At 52.4% G+C, this 17,788-nt stretch overlaps 1 protein-coding gene, 1 long non-coding RNA gene and 1 pseudogene across 2 annotated transcripts; 2 read left to right on the top strand and 1 right to left on the bottom strand.

The window, feature by feature from the left end:
- Positions 1–816: 816 nt before the first annotated feature.
- On the bottom strand, positions 817–3,118 carry LOC123399814 (lisH domain-containing protein C1711.05-like). Its single transcript, XM_045094226.1, is given in 4 exon segments — positions 817–1,656; positions 1,659–1,759; positions 1,762–1,873; positions 2,412–3,118. Coding segments are annotated over 4 exon segments (1,527 nt in total). The 5' UTR covers positions 2,940–3,118; the 3' UTR covers positions 817–870.
- Positions 957–3,503, top strand: LOC123399908. The gene is made up of 2 exons (XR_006610457.1): positions 957–1,046; positions 3,125–3,503. It is a non-coding gene; the product is annotated as an uncharacterized LOC123399908 (long non-coding RNA).
- Positions 3,504–10,894: 7,391 nt separating this feature from the next.
- Positions 10,895–12,884, top strand: LOC123399716 (annotated as a pseudogene).
- The last annotated feature ends 4,904 nt before the right edge of the window (positions 12,885–17,788 follow it).

The raw sequence follows: 17,788 nt of genomic DNA, 5'->3' as shown, positions 1-17,788 counted from the left end.
ATGCCTCCAACCGTGTGCCAAGCACCGACAAGAAATTTTGTTTTGTGGGGATTTATTTGCTGATGAATGAATGTATTGAATGTAATATTGTATTGTTGTAGAGACAGAGAATGGAACGCCACCTTCAGTTTGTCATCTGATCCACATTCTCTACCCATGAGTGAAATAAGATATCAGTCAATTGACCAATTCACGTAGCCTCTTTGTTTTGCTTTGCTTGTCCCGCTCAATATCTCATCTCTACTGTAAAAAGCACGAAGGGGCAGATCCAACTCGTCATCTTAGCCGTCTAATCATGTAATCAACGGTTTAAAAAGATGTTAACGAAGGCCTTCGTTAACGCTAACGCTAATCCTACGCACGTCTTTTCGCCGACCACTCAGCCCCGCCCCCCTTCACGTCGCCCGCCCCGCCCACCACGCACTCTCTGCTCTGCCCCGTCTCCACCTGCTCGCCCAGCCCGCCGCCTCCCCTTCACGCCGCCGCTCGCTCGCCCGCCTCGCCCCGGTCGCCCGCCTCCCCCCGCTTGCCCCGCTCGCCCGCCTCCCCCAGGACGCCGCGCCTCGCGCCGGTCGCCGCGCCTCGTCCCGGTCTCTCCGCTCGCCCGCCTCCCCCGGCCACTTATTGCGCCCCTCTTCTTCGCGTTTCTTCCCCCCAGACTCTTTTACTCTCCCCTTCTCCTTCCCCAAGCCTAGAAGAAGCAGCAGAGGCCAAGAAATGGGCGACCGGGCATACGCGCCGGCCTCCAAGCCTGTCCCTGTGGCGGCGCCGCGGTCCGCCAACGGCACGGCGAACGGCGGCGGCGTAGGGCCACCTCGGCCTCCGCCCATGGTGCCCGGCCGCGTCCCGCCCCCGCCGATCCAAGAAGTCTCAGTTTTTTCTCTTCCGGGAAATATCAGCATCTGTTATTTGATCCAGCGAATGAGAGTTCCACGGTGATGGACTGCCGGTTGGTGAATCGACAAAAGCATCACCATCCGAGGTATCATTTGCATAAGGCAATAGGTGTGGATTTCGCGAGCTCCAGGGGGCTGGTAATTCACCAGGTAAATCGTGCATGTTTGCTGCTAAAGCATTGAACTTGGTATTGGATGCTTCCGTTGGAAAAGAAACATCGCCATTTTCTGATCCTGGATCATCTGAATTTCCAAAATCCTGACTCAGTTTTGGAGTCTCGCTGTCTGAATCAGCAGGAATATCACTTTCCCTAAGATTCTCTTCAATGCTTTCATATTCTTCATCTTTGGCTTCATCGGGGGAATCCTCTTGTTGATCTGGAAAATCATCATCATCATCCTGTATGACAGTTGCAAACATTGGTTGTCGAAATCCGGTTATACCGACAACAGGGTGAGCCCCATTGCCTTTTCTAACAAAAGACTTCGGCGCGCCAGATTTATGGGTGTTACTAGAAATTCCTGAGGTAGCCCAGTTGTAGTTCACTGATGAAGTGTCCCTTAATTCAGTAGCATTTAAGTTTTTCCTCATCGACTGTGATCCCCTTGATTGGTCTTGATTCAAAATACTCTTTGACTCTTCAATTATGCTTTTACTACGGGAAAAACCTTTTGGCTGAGCCCTTGCAGTAGCTCTGCTATGACCAGCTGATGGCTTTGTATTTTCCTTTCTGAAGTCGGAGAAATTGGGAACTGACTGTGTGCAAGAGGATTTTCTGGTGGGTTCCTGCGATTTGCATAACCGGATCTTACAGTTCTTGACGAATGCTTATGGCTATGGATGGGAGCAATGGATTTCTTTGTGTGTAAGCTACTTTGTTTGAAAAATGCTTCCTGGAATCAGCACTCCTGGAAGAACAATCACCAGATAGGTAGTCACTGTTTATTTCGTCTTCTACCAGGAAAGAATCTGTCCCCTGTACAAGGCAAAGATAACAAATTATTAACAAGCAAAATCCACGTATGCGCATTATTGCAAGTTGCAATAATTCAAATGAGTGTAACATTCATTATACATCTATACTTGCTGAAAAACATACTTTCAGTACTTTGCAGAAAAATTAAACTAGCCTTATACCTTTAGTATAAAAAAAGTAGAGTATAGCATGGGGTAGACGCTAGCATTACAAAATAACAGAATTTCTTATTTACTACTCCTACTCCCTCCGTCCCAGAATATAAGACGTTATTACATCCAATCCGCTCACAAATTGGATGTACTCCCTCCGATTCTAAATGTAAGCCCTTTTATTGATTTCAATAGGGACTACATCCGGATATATATAGACGTATTTTAGAGTGTAGATTCACTCATTTTGCTCCGTATGTCTATATTGAAATCTCCAAAAGGGCTTATATTTAGGAACGGAGGGAGTAATAACGTCTTATATTATGGGACGGAGGGAGTATTTTCTGTTGAAGAAGTACGTCACTAATCCATGTAGAATCTAATACCTGATCCTTATTTCGTGAAACTGATTGCAAAGCAGATCGAGAGAATTTGGCCTGCATCTCAGCCTTGCTCCTTTCTAGACTTTCATGCATTGCCTTTAATATTGCTTCCTTCTCTTCTTTCTGCAGCTTCCAATCCTCCTTTAGTTTTGCATCCCTCTTCTGCATATATTGATCATAAAACTTTCCCCGTGAATCTTCTAAGCTAGGCATCCCATGTTTTTCTGGTGTGCTGTTGTTATGCCCTTCGTTGTCCACCATCTTCAGAAGTTCATTGCAATCAAAGTTGTTACTCTCCGTCACAGTTTGCTTCATACAAATCTTCTCTGGAAGAACCTGTGTAGGCTTTACCTCACTTAACCTAGGTGTGTCATCAACCTGTGCATCCGTAGACTTCCCTCTCCTGGAAGTTGTTAGCTTGTGTGCAGCAAATAGTTTCTCCAACTCATTGGCCTTCATTTGCAGTTCATCATGCCGATCTTGATTCCCCTTTGCCGGTTCCTTTAGAGCATCAGGCAGCCAAAAAGGCATTCACGGTTCCGTTGTCAAAATGAAATCCCTGATTTGGGGTAAAAGTGGCCACCTTTTGTCTTGATACGTCGTCCCTGTCATGATTGATGATTTAGAATGACGTCGGTGCTTAATCCTTCAGCCACTTTCTTGTTAGAAGTTAGGTATTTTTGTTACAAGTTCTTACTAACACTTTTCTCCTTCAGAGATAGCAAAGGAGATGGACGTGCACGGCCACGGGATCCCGGCGACGGTGGCCAGCACGAACTACATGGGCATCAACGCGCTCCACGATGCAGGTGGCTACGGCAACCTGCAAGTGCGTTCAAAAACAGCGTCGTCATCTATCTTATCCAAGCAAGAAGACCAAGATCACACGAAAGGGATGGGAGGCCGGTGGGTAGGCATGGGCGATTGGTCACAATACTAGCAACAGATTTTTATGATGGTTTGTTTTCACCAGCGTTTAGCTGCACTTTGACAGTAGACTATGCGATATTTTGTAATAGAGTTCAGAAACTGGGCAACACACAGTTCCAAAATTATGCACTGCATTATTACTGAAATAAATTTTATGATGCATTATGAAAGGAAGTGATCACTTCCAGACACGTTCTTTTATTTATGTGATGTGCCTTGTGAAGTTACGAAATAACGAATGCATGTCCAAGGCTCCAACAAATCATGAGCACCAAGTGATATAGATGGAAATGATCCATGTCATCTCTTCTATCTAGAGTGATCATGGTGTGAAGGGACTCAATGTAGAAGGGACTCAATGTAGGGTACTGTACTGACTCCTTGTTGCTAGAATAACATATTTCTTCTGTTTTCTAATAGAGAAGTAAATGAGTTCTGCCCAACAAAAGAAAACACATAATAATCAGCCTGTTGAGCAAAAAACATTATTTCCCACATGCCAAAACCAAATATATGGAAGTCTAGCATTCGATTATCTTTTTGAGATTATCTGTTTTGAGATTATGAGCATTCTATCATTTTTTGGAGTTAATCACGTTGTACCCATGGCATGTCAAATGAACATACCATGTTGTGAGGAAGAGAGATGGAAATTGCAGTTCTTTAGTGACATATATTTAGAAAATAGAAAATCATGGTTCCAATGTTTGATTAGGGTTGAGGCTGGTTCGTCTTTCTTTTCTTCATCTATTATCAGTTGTTTAACATTTGTGCCTTTAAAACACAGATGGAGAAGAATAATCCAGATGCATATCCATTTGCATCACAAGGTTGTTCCATGTTTAAGGACCTAAATGAACTCATCTATAAATGCGAATGCAGAAAGTAGTCATACTCGGGGACTTTAAAACGAAAAGTTGACAACCATGGTATGCCAGAATGTCTGATGAGAAGAAAGCGGAATTCCTCGAGAAGCATCGTGTTGCCCGACAACAAAATAAGACTGCAACTCTGAGCTGTGTTAACCATGCCTAGGTAGCACGGGCACATGCTTCTTCAATAGGCCAGAACCGCCAATGTTGAGGATGACTATCATGGTCGTACCCGGATCCGAAATCACTGTCAGTTAGGACGACTATCGTCGTTGCTGCCTTAGGGGACAAGGTTTGACAAGGCGCTCATGGACATTCCACCACCGATTCCCTTGTGATTTTTTCCCGTTAGTATTTCATAAGCAAAATAACTGTCAGCTCGATCTTGCCTGGACATTTAACCATTGTTGATAAACAAGAACATATCTGGTATGGCCTTCTTGCACATGACCAAACCTAGCTCGGTCGGCAAGGTGGTGTTTAAATCGGAGATTCAAGCTTGCCTCTCCATGTGCTTTATTGAGGTGGAGCAAATCTCTTGGTGACACCCAATTTGTTGTTGGTGCGATGCGGGAGGTAGAGCTCCACGTGGCACTGAAGAAAGATACCAACATGTCCAAAAATCAAAGGGGATGCAAGGGGCATAAAGAGGAGTGCCACATAGGAAACGATCCATGATGGGAGTGGTAGAGCTAGGGTTCTACCAGGTCTCGGACGTAGGTTGTAGGGGTGGAAGTGCGGGCTGCGAGGTTGGGGACGCCGGCGCCGGCGGTTGGGCGCCGTCGCGGCGTGAGAGAGAGAGAGAGAGAGGCGGCTAGGGTTTGGGGCTCTCGTCTCCTGAGGGAGACGACAACAGAATATACTGTTTATTGTCTGCCTAATATCGAAGGGGTACATGTGTTTATATAGGAGGACAACCTTCACTAAACCCTAGATAACTTGGACTCTAACTTGGACTCTAATATAACTTGGACTCTAAGATAGGTAAGATAACTTGGGCTAAGCCCGTAATTAACCCTGCCCATTGGGCCTCCTCCGTTGGTATGTTGTACCGGTCATAACATCTCTCCCCGCCTTCTCAAACAGCTCGTCCTCGAGCTGAACATCTGGAAACTGCTGGCGGAAATCGTCGAGCTTCTCCCAAGTCGCTTCCTCCTCTGGCAGGCCGGTCTATTGTACCAAGACATGCCAGACGCCGCGAGGCTGCTGCGCCTGTAGCACCTTCGCCACCTGTGCGGAAGCTGGAAGGAGGCGGCCATCCGAAGTAGGAGGAAGGGCCGGTGTCGCTGCAGGAGGGTCCCCGCGGTAGGCCTTCAGTAAGCCGACATGGAAGACGTCGTGGAGGCGAGAACCAGCTGGCAGCTCCAAGCGGTATGCGAGTGTGCCGACACGCTCCAGCACACGAAAGGGATCGGCGTAGCGAGGTCCCAATTTGCGCTTGGAGCGCGGGTCCAGAGACTGCGTGGTCTTGTGGAGGAGGCGCTGCCACACCCAATCGCCCACCGCGAACTCTGCCTCGCGATGATGAGCATCGTAGTACTTCCGAGCCAGCTGCTGTGCTTGGAGAAGATGCTCGCGTGCCTCAGCCAGAATGTCGTCGCGGGTGCGGAGTAAGTCGCCCGCCGTCTCGGACCGAGCCGTCCCCGGCTCGTAAGGGAGCATCGCCGGAGGTGGGCGCCCGTAGACCACCTCGAAAGGCGTGGTGCGCAGGGCGGAGTGATAGGAGGTGTTGTAGCAGTACTCTGCCCACGCCAACCAGTCCACCCAAGCTCGTGGACGATCACCAGTAACACAGCGCAGGTACATGGCGATCACCTTGTTGACCACCTCGGATTGGCCGTCTGTCTGAGGGTGGAACGCCGTGCTCATGCGGAGCTTCACGCCCGCCAGTCGAAAGAGATCCCGCCAGACATGTCCCGTGAACACGGGATCACGATCGCTGACGATGGACGACAGAAAACCGTGGAGGCGGACGATGCCGTCGAAGAAGGCCCGCGCCACGGAGGCGGCTGTATATGGATGACCCAGGGCGATGAAGTGCGCGTACTTGAAGAAGCGGTCAACCACCGTGAGGATGACGGACTTGCCGCCCACCTTGGGAAGGCCCTCGATGAAGTCCATGGAAATATCCGCCCACACCTGGGAGGGTACGTCCAGCGGCTGCAGTAGACCCGCGGGTCGTAGTGTCTCCGTCTTGTTCCGCTGGCACGTCACGCACGACCGCACCCAGTCGCGGAGCATCGCACCATCACCGGGGATGTAAAAATCAGCACGGAGACGATGGAGAGTCTTCTGCACGCCCTCGTGCCTTGCAGAGTGCGCCAAGGTCAGGACCTGGTAGCGCAGGTCGCCATGGTCGGGCACGAAGATGCGGCGGCCATGTAGGAGTAGCCCCTCGTCCAAGCGCCAGGGCGCGCCCAGCTCGCCGGCGTCAAGGCGCTGGCGCAGGCCCTGGGCGTCCACGGCCGTCGAAGTTGCCCGACGAATGTCGTTGATGAAGGCGAAAGATGGCCCGGAGCGAATGAACATGATAGTGCCAGCCATGGCGACGTCGTCCGCGACATCCTCAGTGTCGCGGCGGGACAAGGCGTCGGCGACCGTGTTGAGACGGCTGGGGCGGTACTCAACGGTGAAGTCGAAGCCAAAGAGCTTGCTGATCCACTGGTGTTGCGGAACTGTGGAGAGGCGCTGGTCCAGCAAGAACTTGAGGCTGTAGTGGTTCGTGCGCACATGGAATGACCGGCCCCAAAGATAAGGCCGCCAGTGGCGCACCTCCTGAACCAGCCCAATAAGCTCGCGCTCGTAGGCTGCGAGCTTGTGATGTCGAGCGGCGAAGGGGCGGCTGAAGAAGGCGAGCGGTCCCTCGCCCTGGTGAAGGACGGCGCCGAAGCCGATGCCAGAGGCGTCGCAGTCCACGATGAACGGCATATCAAAGTCCGACATCTGGAGGACGGGTCCCGTCGTGAGCGCCCGCTGGAGAGCCTCTAATGCCGTAGTCGCCTCCTCGTCCGAGGAGAAGGCGTCGCGTCGAAGGAGACGCGTCAGTGGCGCGGCGATGAGGCCGAAGTCCCGGATGTACTTCCGGTAGTAGCCGGCGAGGCCCAAGAAGCCGCGGAGCGCCCGCGGTGACCGCGGGATCGGCCACGCGGCGACGGCGGCGACCTTGTCCGCGTCCATCGCTACCCCGTCCGCTAAGATGACGTGCCTCAGGTACGCGACGGAGGTCGTGCCGAACGAGCACTTCGAGCGCTTGAGGTGAAGACGATGCGCTCGAAGCTCGTTGAAGATGATGGCCACATGTTGTAGATGCTCCGCCCAAGATGCACTGTAGATGAGAATGTCATTAAAGAAAACAAGCACAAAGCGGCGCAAGTATGGGCTGAGCACGTCGTTCATCAGGGCCTGGAAGGTCGCCGGCGCATTGGAGAGGCCGAACGACATCACCGGGAACTCGAAGTGGCCATGGTGAGTGCGGAACGCTGTCTTCTCGATGTTGTCAGGGTGCATGCGCACCTGATGGTAGCCCGAGCGAAGGTAGAGCTTGGTGAAGAAGCGCGCTCCGTGTAGCTCGTCCAAGAGCTCATCCACGATGGGGATGGGGAACTTGTCCTTGGACGTCAGGGCGTTGAGGGCGCGGTAGTCGATGCAGAAGCGCCATGTGCCGTCGGGCTTGCGCACAAGGAGCACCGGGGCGGAGAACGGCGATGTCGAAATCCGTATGATGCCCTGCGCGAGCATGACCGCCACCTGACGCTCGAGCTCGTCTTTCTGCAGCTGAGGATACCGGTACGGACGCACGGCTACAGGTGTCGTGTCCGGCAGCAGGTGGATGCGGTGGTCACAGGGCCGCACGGGAGGGAGGCCCTGTGGCTCGTCGGAGATGTCGCTGTGCTGCTGCAGGAGGTCGGCCAGGAGGGAATGCGCCTCGTCCAGTGCGGACGCCATCAACTGGAGCTGTGGAGTCACGGCGCCGGAGCCACCGATGCCTGTCCACTGAACGCGACGGCCGCCCTCGCGCCAGAAGATGAGGGACACCACATCGAGGTCCCAAAGGATGGGGCCGAGAGTGGACAGGAAGTCGATGCCGAGGATGAAGTCGTAGCAGCCCAGGTCGATGCTGACGTAGTCGATGGAGAACGGCTCGTCGCCGATGAGCACGGGAACCTGCCGCGCCACACCCTGGCAAGCAAGGCGGTCCCCGTTGGCGACGATGACGCTGAACTTCTCCGAGCCCGCCGGTTGGAGTGCGAGGCGGCGCATGGCGTGCCCGGACAGGAAGTTGTGCGTCGAACCCGTGTCCACGAGCGTGGCCCGTTGATCGTCACCGGAAGCAGCATCGTCTTTGCCGTCTTGATGCCAGCCATGGCATGAAGGGAGACGACGAAGGCAGTCGCGTCGACCGGCCCGTAGGTCGTGACGCCGGCCTCGGAGTGTGTGGTGGCGTCGAGCTCCGCGGTGAGGGCCTCCACCTCCGCGTCGTCGACGGTCTCCAAGTAGAACAAGCGGGCGCACGTATGACCCGACGCATACGGCTCGTCGCAGTTGAAGCACAGGCCCTTGTGGCGCCGCTCAAGCTGCTCGGCCGACGTCAAGCGCCGGAAGGTGCGTGTCGGCGCGGGGGCAGCCGCAGTAGCGGCCGGTAGGGCGGGGCGTGTCGGGGTGGCGGCCGCCGGGGCGGGGCGGGTCGGGGGACGCGTGCCGCGGCCCGGGAACGCCTGCTGCAGGGCGTTGGCGCACTGCTCGTACGCGCGTGCGTAATACATGGCCATCTGCAGGTCCTGGCCGGGGTCGCGCATCTCGACGTCGATGCGGCTGTGGTCGGGAAGGCCGCCGACGAAGAGCTCGGCGCGTTGGCGAGCCGTGACGTCAGGCGCATGGCAGGCCAACGTCTGGAAGCGGTCGGCGAAGTCCTGCACCGAGGTGGTGAAAGGAAGGCCACCGGGCTCGGCCAAGCGGCTCCCACGTATGGGGGGGCCGAACCGGAGGAGACACAGGTCGCAAAAGCGCTCCCACGAAGGCATCCCGCCCTCGTCCTGCTCGAGGGCGTAGTACCAAGTTTGGGCGGCGCCACGGAGGTGGTAGGAGGCGATCCACGTGCGGTCGGACGCCATGGTCCGCTGCCCCCTGAAAAACGGGTCGCACTGATTGAGCCAGTTCAGGGGGTCGACGGTGCCGTCGTAGGTGGCGAACTCCAGCTTGGTGAAGCGGGGTGGCTGCTGCACGTGTGGCGAGGCCGCGTAGGTGCCCTCGTGACGACCCAGCGCGGCGGAAGGAGAGTGCTGCGGCACCACGGAGCTCCCGGCGTACGGATCAGTGTATCCGCCGAACCCCCCGAAGGTGGGGGCGGGTGGCTGCAACACCGTCGGCTGTAGTGGCGCCGTCGTATAGGTCGACGTGTCAATCCACGTCGGTAGCGGGGACGGCGACGGCAGCCACCGGACCTGGGTGATCGGCAAGCCCTGGGGCACGACAGTCGCCGGGGGCGGTGGCGCGAAGGGCGCCGCCGGCGGAGGCGGTGGTGGCGGGGTTGCGTACGGAGCCTGGAGGAAAGTCCGGAGGTTCGAGACCGCCAGGTTGAGGTCGCGGATCGCCGAGGACATCTCCGCCGGGGAGAGGACGGGGGCGGGTTCGGCCGCTAGGGCCGCGGGACCGGAGGCGGCCGGACCTGAGGTGGCCGACGGTGGTGAGTGGTGCGGCGGCGGCGGCTGCTGTGAGGTGGCGGGGAAGGCGGTGGTGGCGGCGGCGGTGGTGGTGGGAAGGTCCGACAAACTCATCGAACCCAAGCTACCTGATACCAAACTGGTATAGCTAGGGTTCTACCAGGTCTCGGACGTAGGTTGTAGGGGTGGAAGTGCGGGCTGCGAGGTTGGGGACGCCGGCGCCGGCGGTTGGGCGCCGTCGCGGCGTGAGAGAGAGAGAGAGAGAGGCGGCTAGGGTTTGGGGCTCTCGTCTCCTGAGGGAGACGACAACAGAATATACTGTTTATTGTCTGCCTAATATCGAAGGGGTACATGTGTTTATATAGGAGGACATCCTCCACTAAACCCTAGATAACTTGGACTCTAATATAACTTGGACTCTAAGATAGGTAAGATAACTTGGGCTAAGCCCGTAATTAACCCTGCCCATTGGGTCTCCTCCGTTGGTACGTTGTACCGGTCATAACAGGGAGGGACACTTCCGAGGCAATGAGATGCCGACGTGAAAACATCTAGCTACAGAGAAGGGCGTTTGCTAAACAGAAATTCCTTTTAAATTGTTATAAATTTCAGTTTAGACCAAATGTTATAAAAACCTGACATGTTATTGTAGCAACCGTTGTGATAGACAAATCAATTTGAATAATCAAAACATTGAACTTATGATTACACGTGCGTTGCACGTGCACTGTTACTAGTCATGGTGGAAGTAACAACGGACGGTTTGATTTCTCAACAAAATAGGATAGGACAGACTACATTAGTTAGTTAGCTTACTATTTTTTTATAAATCAAAATGATTATAAAAAGTTTAAAAGCGTGTGGTATTTTTTTTTCTCTCGTTGCAACGCACGGGCCCTTTTTTACTAGTAAATACTTATAGCATTATTGTGGGCTCTCCGGTATGATGCTGGCACTGAGAATTCAAGTGCACAAAAACAACGGGCTGCTTTTGCTGTGATTGACGGCCGGCTGGGCAGATGATTTCTATAGGAAGCCACTGCAAGCCAAACCCCTGACTCCAACTCACTCCGGTAGTAGAGTCACTCATCACAATCTCACTCACTCCGGCTCTACCGTCGTACTCCACCTCGCTCGCGCGCGCAGCACACGTGCATTGCCGTGACAAGACAATGCCGCTGCTCCTCCTAATGCTCGTGCTCCTTCTGCCGGCCACGCCCGTGGCGACGCCGTCGGCGCTGCTGGGCATCAACTATGGACGGGTGGGGAACAACCTCCCGCCGACGGCCTCGGCCCTGCAGCTCCTCGCCGGCCTGGGCGTCGGCCGCGTCCGCCTCTACGACGCCGACCCGGCCACCCTCCGCTCCTTCGCCAACACGGGCATCGAGCTCGTCGTCGGCGTCCCCGACGAGTGCCTCGCCACCGTCTCCACCCCCTCCGGCGCCTCCTCCTGGGTCCGCTCCGTCATCCAGCCGGCGCTCCCGGCCACCAAGATCGCCGTCCTCGCCGTCGGCAACGAGGTGCTCACGGGCGCCAACAGCTCCGCCCTCGCTGCTCCCGGCCATGCAGTGCATCCACGACGCGCTCGTGCAGCTCGGCCTCGACAAGCAGGTCGCAGTCACCACCGCGCACAACCTCGGCGTGCTCGCCACCTCCTACCCGCCCTCGTCGGCCTACTTCCGCAAGGACCTCCTCCCGGTGCTCTGCCCGATCCTCGACTTCCATGCCCGCACTGGCTCGCCGTTCCTTGTCAACGCCTACCCCTACTTCGCCTACGCCGAGGACCCCGCCGGCGTGGAGCTCGAGTACGCCCTGCTCGAGCCCGGCCACGGCGGCGTCCCGGACCCATCCTCCGGGCTACGCTACCCCAACATGCTGGTGGCACAGGTGGACGCCGTGTACCACGCGATCGCGGCGACCAACCGCGTGGTGGCGCGCGCGGTGGAGGTGCGTGTGTCGGAGACCGGGTGGCCGTCGGCCGGCGACAGCAACGAGACCGGCGCGACGCCGCGGAACGCCGCAAGGTACAATGGCAACGTGATGCGGCTAGTGGGCGAGGGCAAGGGTACGCCGCTGCGTCCGGACGGGGCGCTGCGCGTCTACATGTTCGCGCTCTTCAACGAAAACATGAAGCCCGGCCCCTCGTCGGAGCGCAACTACGGGCTCTTCAAGCCCGACGGCACGCCGGTGTACGAGCTCGCCTACCGCCTGCCAAAGGACAACGCCACCACCTCATCCGGCGCTGGAGGCATTACCGCCGGCGGCGGCGGGTACAATGGCCACGGCTACGGGCAGCAGAACAACGGCTACTACAGCATCACGGCATCGGCAAAGACAAACATGGTGAGAGCTCTGCTTTTTGCTCTTGTAAATTTCCACCATCCGTGCTTCGCATCGATTCCTTTCTGAACTGAAAAGGCTCCATTTTGGATCAGTTTGCAAAGTTTTTATGGTAAAAGTGTAGGCAAGTTGAAAAGGTTGCATCATCAATATGCTTGGTGATGCCTTTTGTTAGCCCCAAGGTAATAATATCATGGCATAAAGGAGCATTGCCATTGTCTGATCCAACACTCTGATGATGTACTGTGAGAGCTCATAAGCAAAGTAATTTGAAAATAAATTATAAGAACATGCCACTGGACCCACAGGTGAGGCCGTCGATAGACACTTAACTTGTTCTGCTGTCAGTACAAAACTATGAAACCATAATAAAGGAGGAGAAGAGTGTCAAGTCACCTGTAATCATCGACGAAGAAGAACAAATTAATTCTGAGTGACCTGTCTTCATGTTGGCTCTGCTCCCTTTTGGTCACCTGCTGATGTGTCTCCTTGTGTTTGTGCTTCTTGATAGGGTCGGTGGACATGGACACAAGCATGTGCGGCTGCCCTGTTGATGATGATGATGATGATGGCGTTCTGATTCTGAACACCTTCCAAGTTTCTGTTGAAATTTGGAGGTGGGCCTTAGGCCCATTAGAGAATTTCAGAAAAATCTACAAGGGCCCATGTAGGTGGTGGCATGACAAGGTGGTGGGAGTTTAGTCCCACCCCGCTAGTGGAGGAGAGTTTGGACCCCTTTATAAGAGTGGGATGCAAGTGGGTGTTCAAAAAGAAGCTTAGGCCCGATGGTACGATTGAAAAGTACAAGGCTAGGCTTGTGGCCAAGGGCTATGCCCAGAAAGAAGAGGAAGATTTCTTCGATACTTATTCACCTGTGGCTAGACTGACCACCATTAGAGTACTACTCTCATTGGCGGCCTCTCATGGTCTTCTCGTTCATCAAATGGACGTTAAGACGGCTTTCCTGAATGGAGAGCTAAATGAGGAAATCTATATGCAACAGCCAGATGGCTTTGTGATAGAAGGTCAGGAAGGAAAGGTGTGTAAGTTGCTGAAATCTTTATATGGTGTGAGACAAGCACCTAAGCAATGGCATGAGAAGTTTAATACAACTCTGACATCTGTTGGCTTCGTTGTTAATGAAGCTGACAAATGTGTATACTATCGCCATGGTGGGGGCGAAGGAGTTATATTGTGCTTGTATGTTGATGACATACTGATATTTGGAACCAACCTCAAAGTAATTGAGGAGGTTAAGTCTTTTCTGTCTCAAAACTTTGAGATGAAGGACCTTGGGGTGGCTGATGTTATCTTGAACATCAAGCTGTTGAGAGATGATGAGGGTGGGATTACACTTCTGCAATCCCACTATGTTGATAAGATTTTGAGTCGCTTTGGATATTCAGACTGCAAAATTTGTCAAACACCATATGATCCTAGTGTGCTTATTCGAAAGTTTAAAGGCACAGCTATAGATCAATTGAGATTCTCTCAAATTATCGGTTCACTTATGTACCTAGCTAGCGCAACGAGGCCTGACATCGCGTTTGCTATGAGCAAACTTAGCCGGTTTGTTGCAAACCCGGGCGATGTTCATTGGCGTGCTGTTGAAAGAATTATGCGCTACTTGAAAGGTACTGTCAACCACGGGCTTCACTATACGGGATTCCCATCGGTACTTGAAGGGTATAGTGATGCGAATTGGATCTCTGATGCTGATGAGATGAAGGCCACTACTGGGTATATGTTTACTCTTGGGGGTGGTGCTGTTTCCTGGAAGTCTTGCAAGCAAACGATCTTAACAAGATCGACAATGGAAGCAGAATTAACAGCATTAGACACATCTGGTGTCGAAGCAGAATTTCTTCGAGATCTTTTGATGGACTTGCCTGTGGTTGAGAAGCCGGTTCCGGCTATCCTTATGAACTGCGATAATCAGATGGTTATTGTTAAAGTGAAGAGTTCAAAGGACAATATGAAGTCCAACAAACATATAAGAATGAGATTGAAGTCTGTCAGACGTTTGAGAAACTCCGGAGTGATAGCGTTGGATTATATCCAAACGGCTAAGAATCTGGCAGATCCCTTTATTAAAGGGCTATCACGTGTTGTGATAGATAGTGCATCGAGGGAGATGGGTATGAGACCCACATGAGTTGCCATGGTAGTAACCCAACCTATATGATCGGAGATCCCGTGAAGTAGGACCTGGGAAAACAAGCCAGTGGTGAACTGAGGAGAGTAACTTTACTAACCCACTCCGTTGGAGATGCAATACTCTCGGATACTGTATGGTAGGATGACTACTGTATTAATGTGTTCTAAAGCTTACATGTAAGCAAGATGCTGTCCTACAGAGCGATCTTTGGAGGAACACACCTATATGAGCTTGACTGCTGGTCACAGTCTATGAGGTTTGGGTGATCTCTAGTAAACTCATGAATAGGCCAGGAGTGTGACTAATATGCTCCACCCGAGGGATCACCTTCGGCAGTCTAGTACTAGTAAGACTTGTGGTGAAGCTCTTTTACGCCAAGCTGACAATTCAAGGCATAGTCCATTGTTCAGTTGTAAAGGAGTGTAGCTACTTGTTCTAGGTGAAGCTCAACCTTAATAGGTCTTCACAGAAATACTGGTATATTAAAACAGTGATTGGAACGAGGGAACACGATGTGCCCTTGAGATCTGGTGGGGGATTGTTGAAATTTGGAGGTGGGCCTTAGGCCCATTAGAGAATTTCAGAAAAATCTACAAGGGCCCATGTAGGTGGTGGCATGACAAGGTGGTGGGAGTTTAGTCCCACCCCGCTAGTGGAGGAGAGTTTGGACCCCTTTATAAGGGTCTCTCTTCCACATGCTATTGGAGAGTGAGAAGAGAAGGTGCCCTCGCGCACTCCTCCTCCGCCGCCCGCCTCGTCCCGACGCGACGCGACGCGACGCGGGTTGCGGGAATGAGCCGAGCCGAGCTCATACCTACGCGCTTATTTTTGCCGGTCAAGAACGGAGAATACGTAACGGACAAGGAACGATCCGAGACGTCGGATCGTGGCTGTCACCGACTCGGACGTGGGCCAAGCCCACGTCTCTCCACCCAGCCGCCTTTATAAGCACGCGATCGCCTACCCTAGCCGTCACGAGAATCAGATCACATCTGCTTCACGCCTTCGTTCCTTGACTACTGCTGCTGCCGCCGGCGACTCCGTTCCGTTTACCGCGTACACAGTCGACGGGAGAGCAGGCCTCCGAAACCTCGCCTCTCCAGTTCCTGTACGGGAGAGGGGCGATTAGGTTTTTGGGATAGGATACTGCCGCCGCCGCCGCTGCTGCTACGGCCAACTGGCCGATTGGAGGGTATGACTCGTTTATCCTCATGTTCGTATTTATCCTTGCAGTACTACTTGTTTGCATAGATGCATCCACTATATGCGTAGTATGTGCTAGGTTAGCTCAAGATCAGTATGTCATTAGTCTAGTCAATGCCATGCTAGTTATTATTTTGTGGATTAATGTACTCGGAAAATTGCCTATTTACTCAACAATCCAAAAACCTAATATCTGTAGGATTTTTTCGAGTAATGATTTTGCTGTTGCACTGAAACCGGATAAGTTTACCGGTACTTTTTTCAAGCATTGGCAAACGAGAACCACCTTATGGCTCACGGCTATGAACGTGTTCTGGATAGCCGGTGTCACTCCTACGGAAACTATCACTCCTGAACAGGAGAAGATGTTTAAGGAGGCCACCGTCCTATTCCTTGGAGCAGTCATTAGCGTGATCGGAGATAAGCTGGTTGATGCATATTTACATATGCATGTTGCCAAGGACTTGTAGGAGGCGCTCGAATCTAAATTCGGGGCCACCGATGCTGGGAGTGAGATGTATGTTATGGAGCAGTTCCACGATTACAAGATGGTTGACAACCGTTCTGTATTGGAACAAGCTCATGAGATAATATGCATAGCTAAGGAACTTGAGGTTCTTAAGTGCAATTTGCCGGGCAAGTTTGTCGCGGGCTGTATAATTGCTAAGCTCCCTAATTCCTGGAGGAACTTTGCTACTACTCTGAAACATCAGAGGCGTGAGTTCTCAGTAGAGGACATCATCGGCCATCTGAGTGTTGAGCAGAACCCGAGAGCAAAGGACTCCAATGGAAAAGCGGTGGAAAGCTCTTCTGCTGCCAATATGGTACATCAGAGGAACTTCAATTCTCACAAGCCCAAGGGAAAGAACTCTGTCCAACAGAATACCGACTTCAAGAAGAAGGGGAAGAAGCCCTTCAAGAAGAATAAGAAGGGAGATGGCTGCTATACTTGTGGTTCAGAGGAACATTGGGCGAACAAATGCCCAAACAAGTACAAGAAGCCGGCGCAGGACTCCAAGTCTGCAAACATGATTGTGGGCAACAATGAAAGTGGTGCATCTGGGTACGGTAATTTACTTACTGTGTTTACAGTTTGTCAGTCCACCGATTGGTGGGTGGACACGGGTGCAAATATTCATGTGTGTGCTGACTTGTCATTGTTCTCTTCTTATCAGGCCACCGGTCGCGGGTCCGTATTGATGGGGAATGGCGCGAGTGCTTCTGTTCTTGGTGTTGGCACGGTCGATCTGAAGTTTACTTCGGGAAGGATCGTGCAGCTGAAGAACGTGCAGCATGTCCCCGCCATCAAGAAGAATCTCGTTAGTGGCTCCCTTCTGTGTAGAGAAGGGTTTAAGTTGGTGTTCGAGTCTAATAAAGTAGTAGTTACGAAATATGGACTTTTCGTTGGAAAAGGTTATGAATGCGGAGGTCTGTTCCGCCTTTCTCTAGCAGATTTTTGTAATAAAGTCGTGAACAATATTCATTCGAGTGTTAATGAATCTGAAGTTTGGCATTCACGTCTTTGTCACATAAGTTTCGGTGTTATGTCGCGGCTAGCAAAACTGAATTTAATCCCAACTTTCACTTTAGCCAAAGGTTCTAAGTGCCACTCGTGTGTGCAAGCAAAGCAACCTCGCAAGCCTCACAAGGCTGCAGAGGAGAGACACTTGGCACCATTAGAACTCATACATTCTGATCTTTGTGAGATGAATGGTGTGTTGACTAAAGGTGGAAAGAAATACTTCATGACATTGATAGATGATTCCACTAGATTTTGCTATGTGTATTTGTTAAATACTAAAGATGAGGCTCTACACTACTTTAAAATCTATAAGGCAGAAGTTGAGAATCAACTTGAAAAGAAAATTAAACGAGTCCGGTCTGATCGTGGTGGAGAGTACTTCTCAAACGAATTTGATTCATTTTGTGCGGAACACGGCATTATTCATGAGAGGACGCCTCCCTATTCACCCCAGTCAAACGGGGTTGCCGAGCGGAAAAACTGTACTCTAACTGATTTGGTTAACGCCATGTTAGATACATCGGGTTTATCCAAGGCATGGTGGGGGGAGGCTATATTGACCGCGTGTCATGTCCTGAATAAAGTTCCTACAAAAGATAATGAGGTCACTCCCTACGAGGAGTGGTCGAAGAGAAGGACGACACTCTCGTACTTACGTACTTGGGGCTGCTTGGCGAAAGTCAATGTACCGATCC

The sequence above is a fragment of the Hordeum vulgare genome, chromosome 1H (genome assembly GCF_904849725.1).
Source record: "Hordeum vulgare subsp. vulgare chromosome 1H, MorexV3_pseudomolecules_assembly, whole genome shotgun sequence".
NCBI lineage: Eukaryota > Viridiplantae > Streptophyta > Magnoliopsida > Poales > Poaceae > Hordeum > Hordeum vulgare.
The sequence above is the reverse complement of the archived record's forward strand: the minus strand, read 5'-3'. Positions and strand labels throughout refer to the sequence as shown.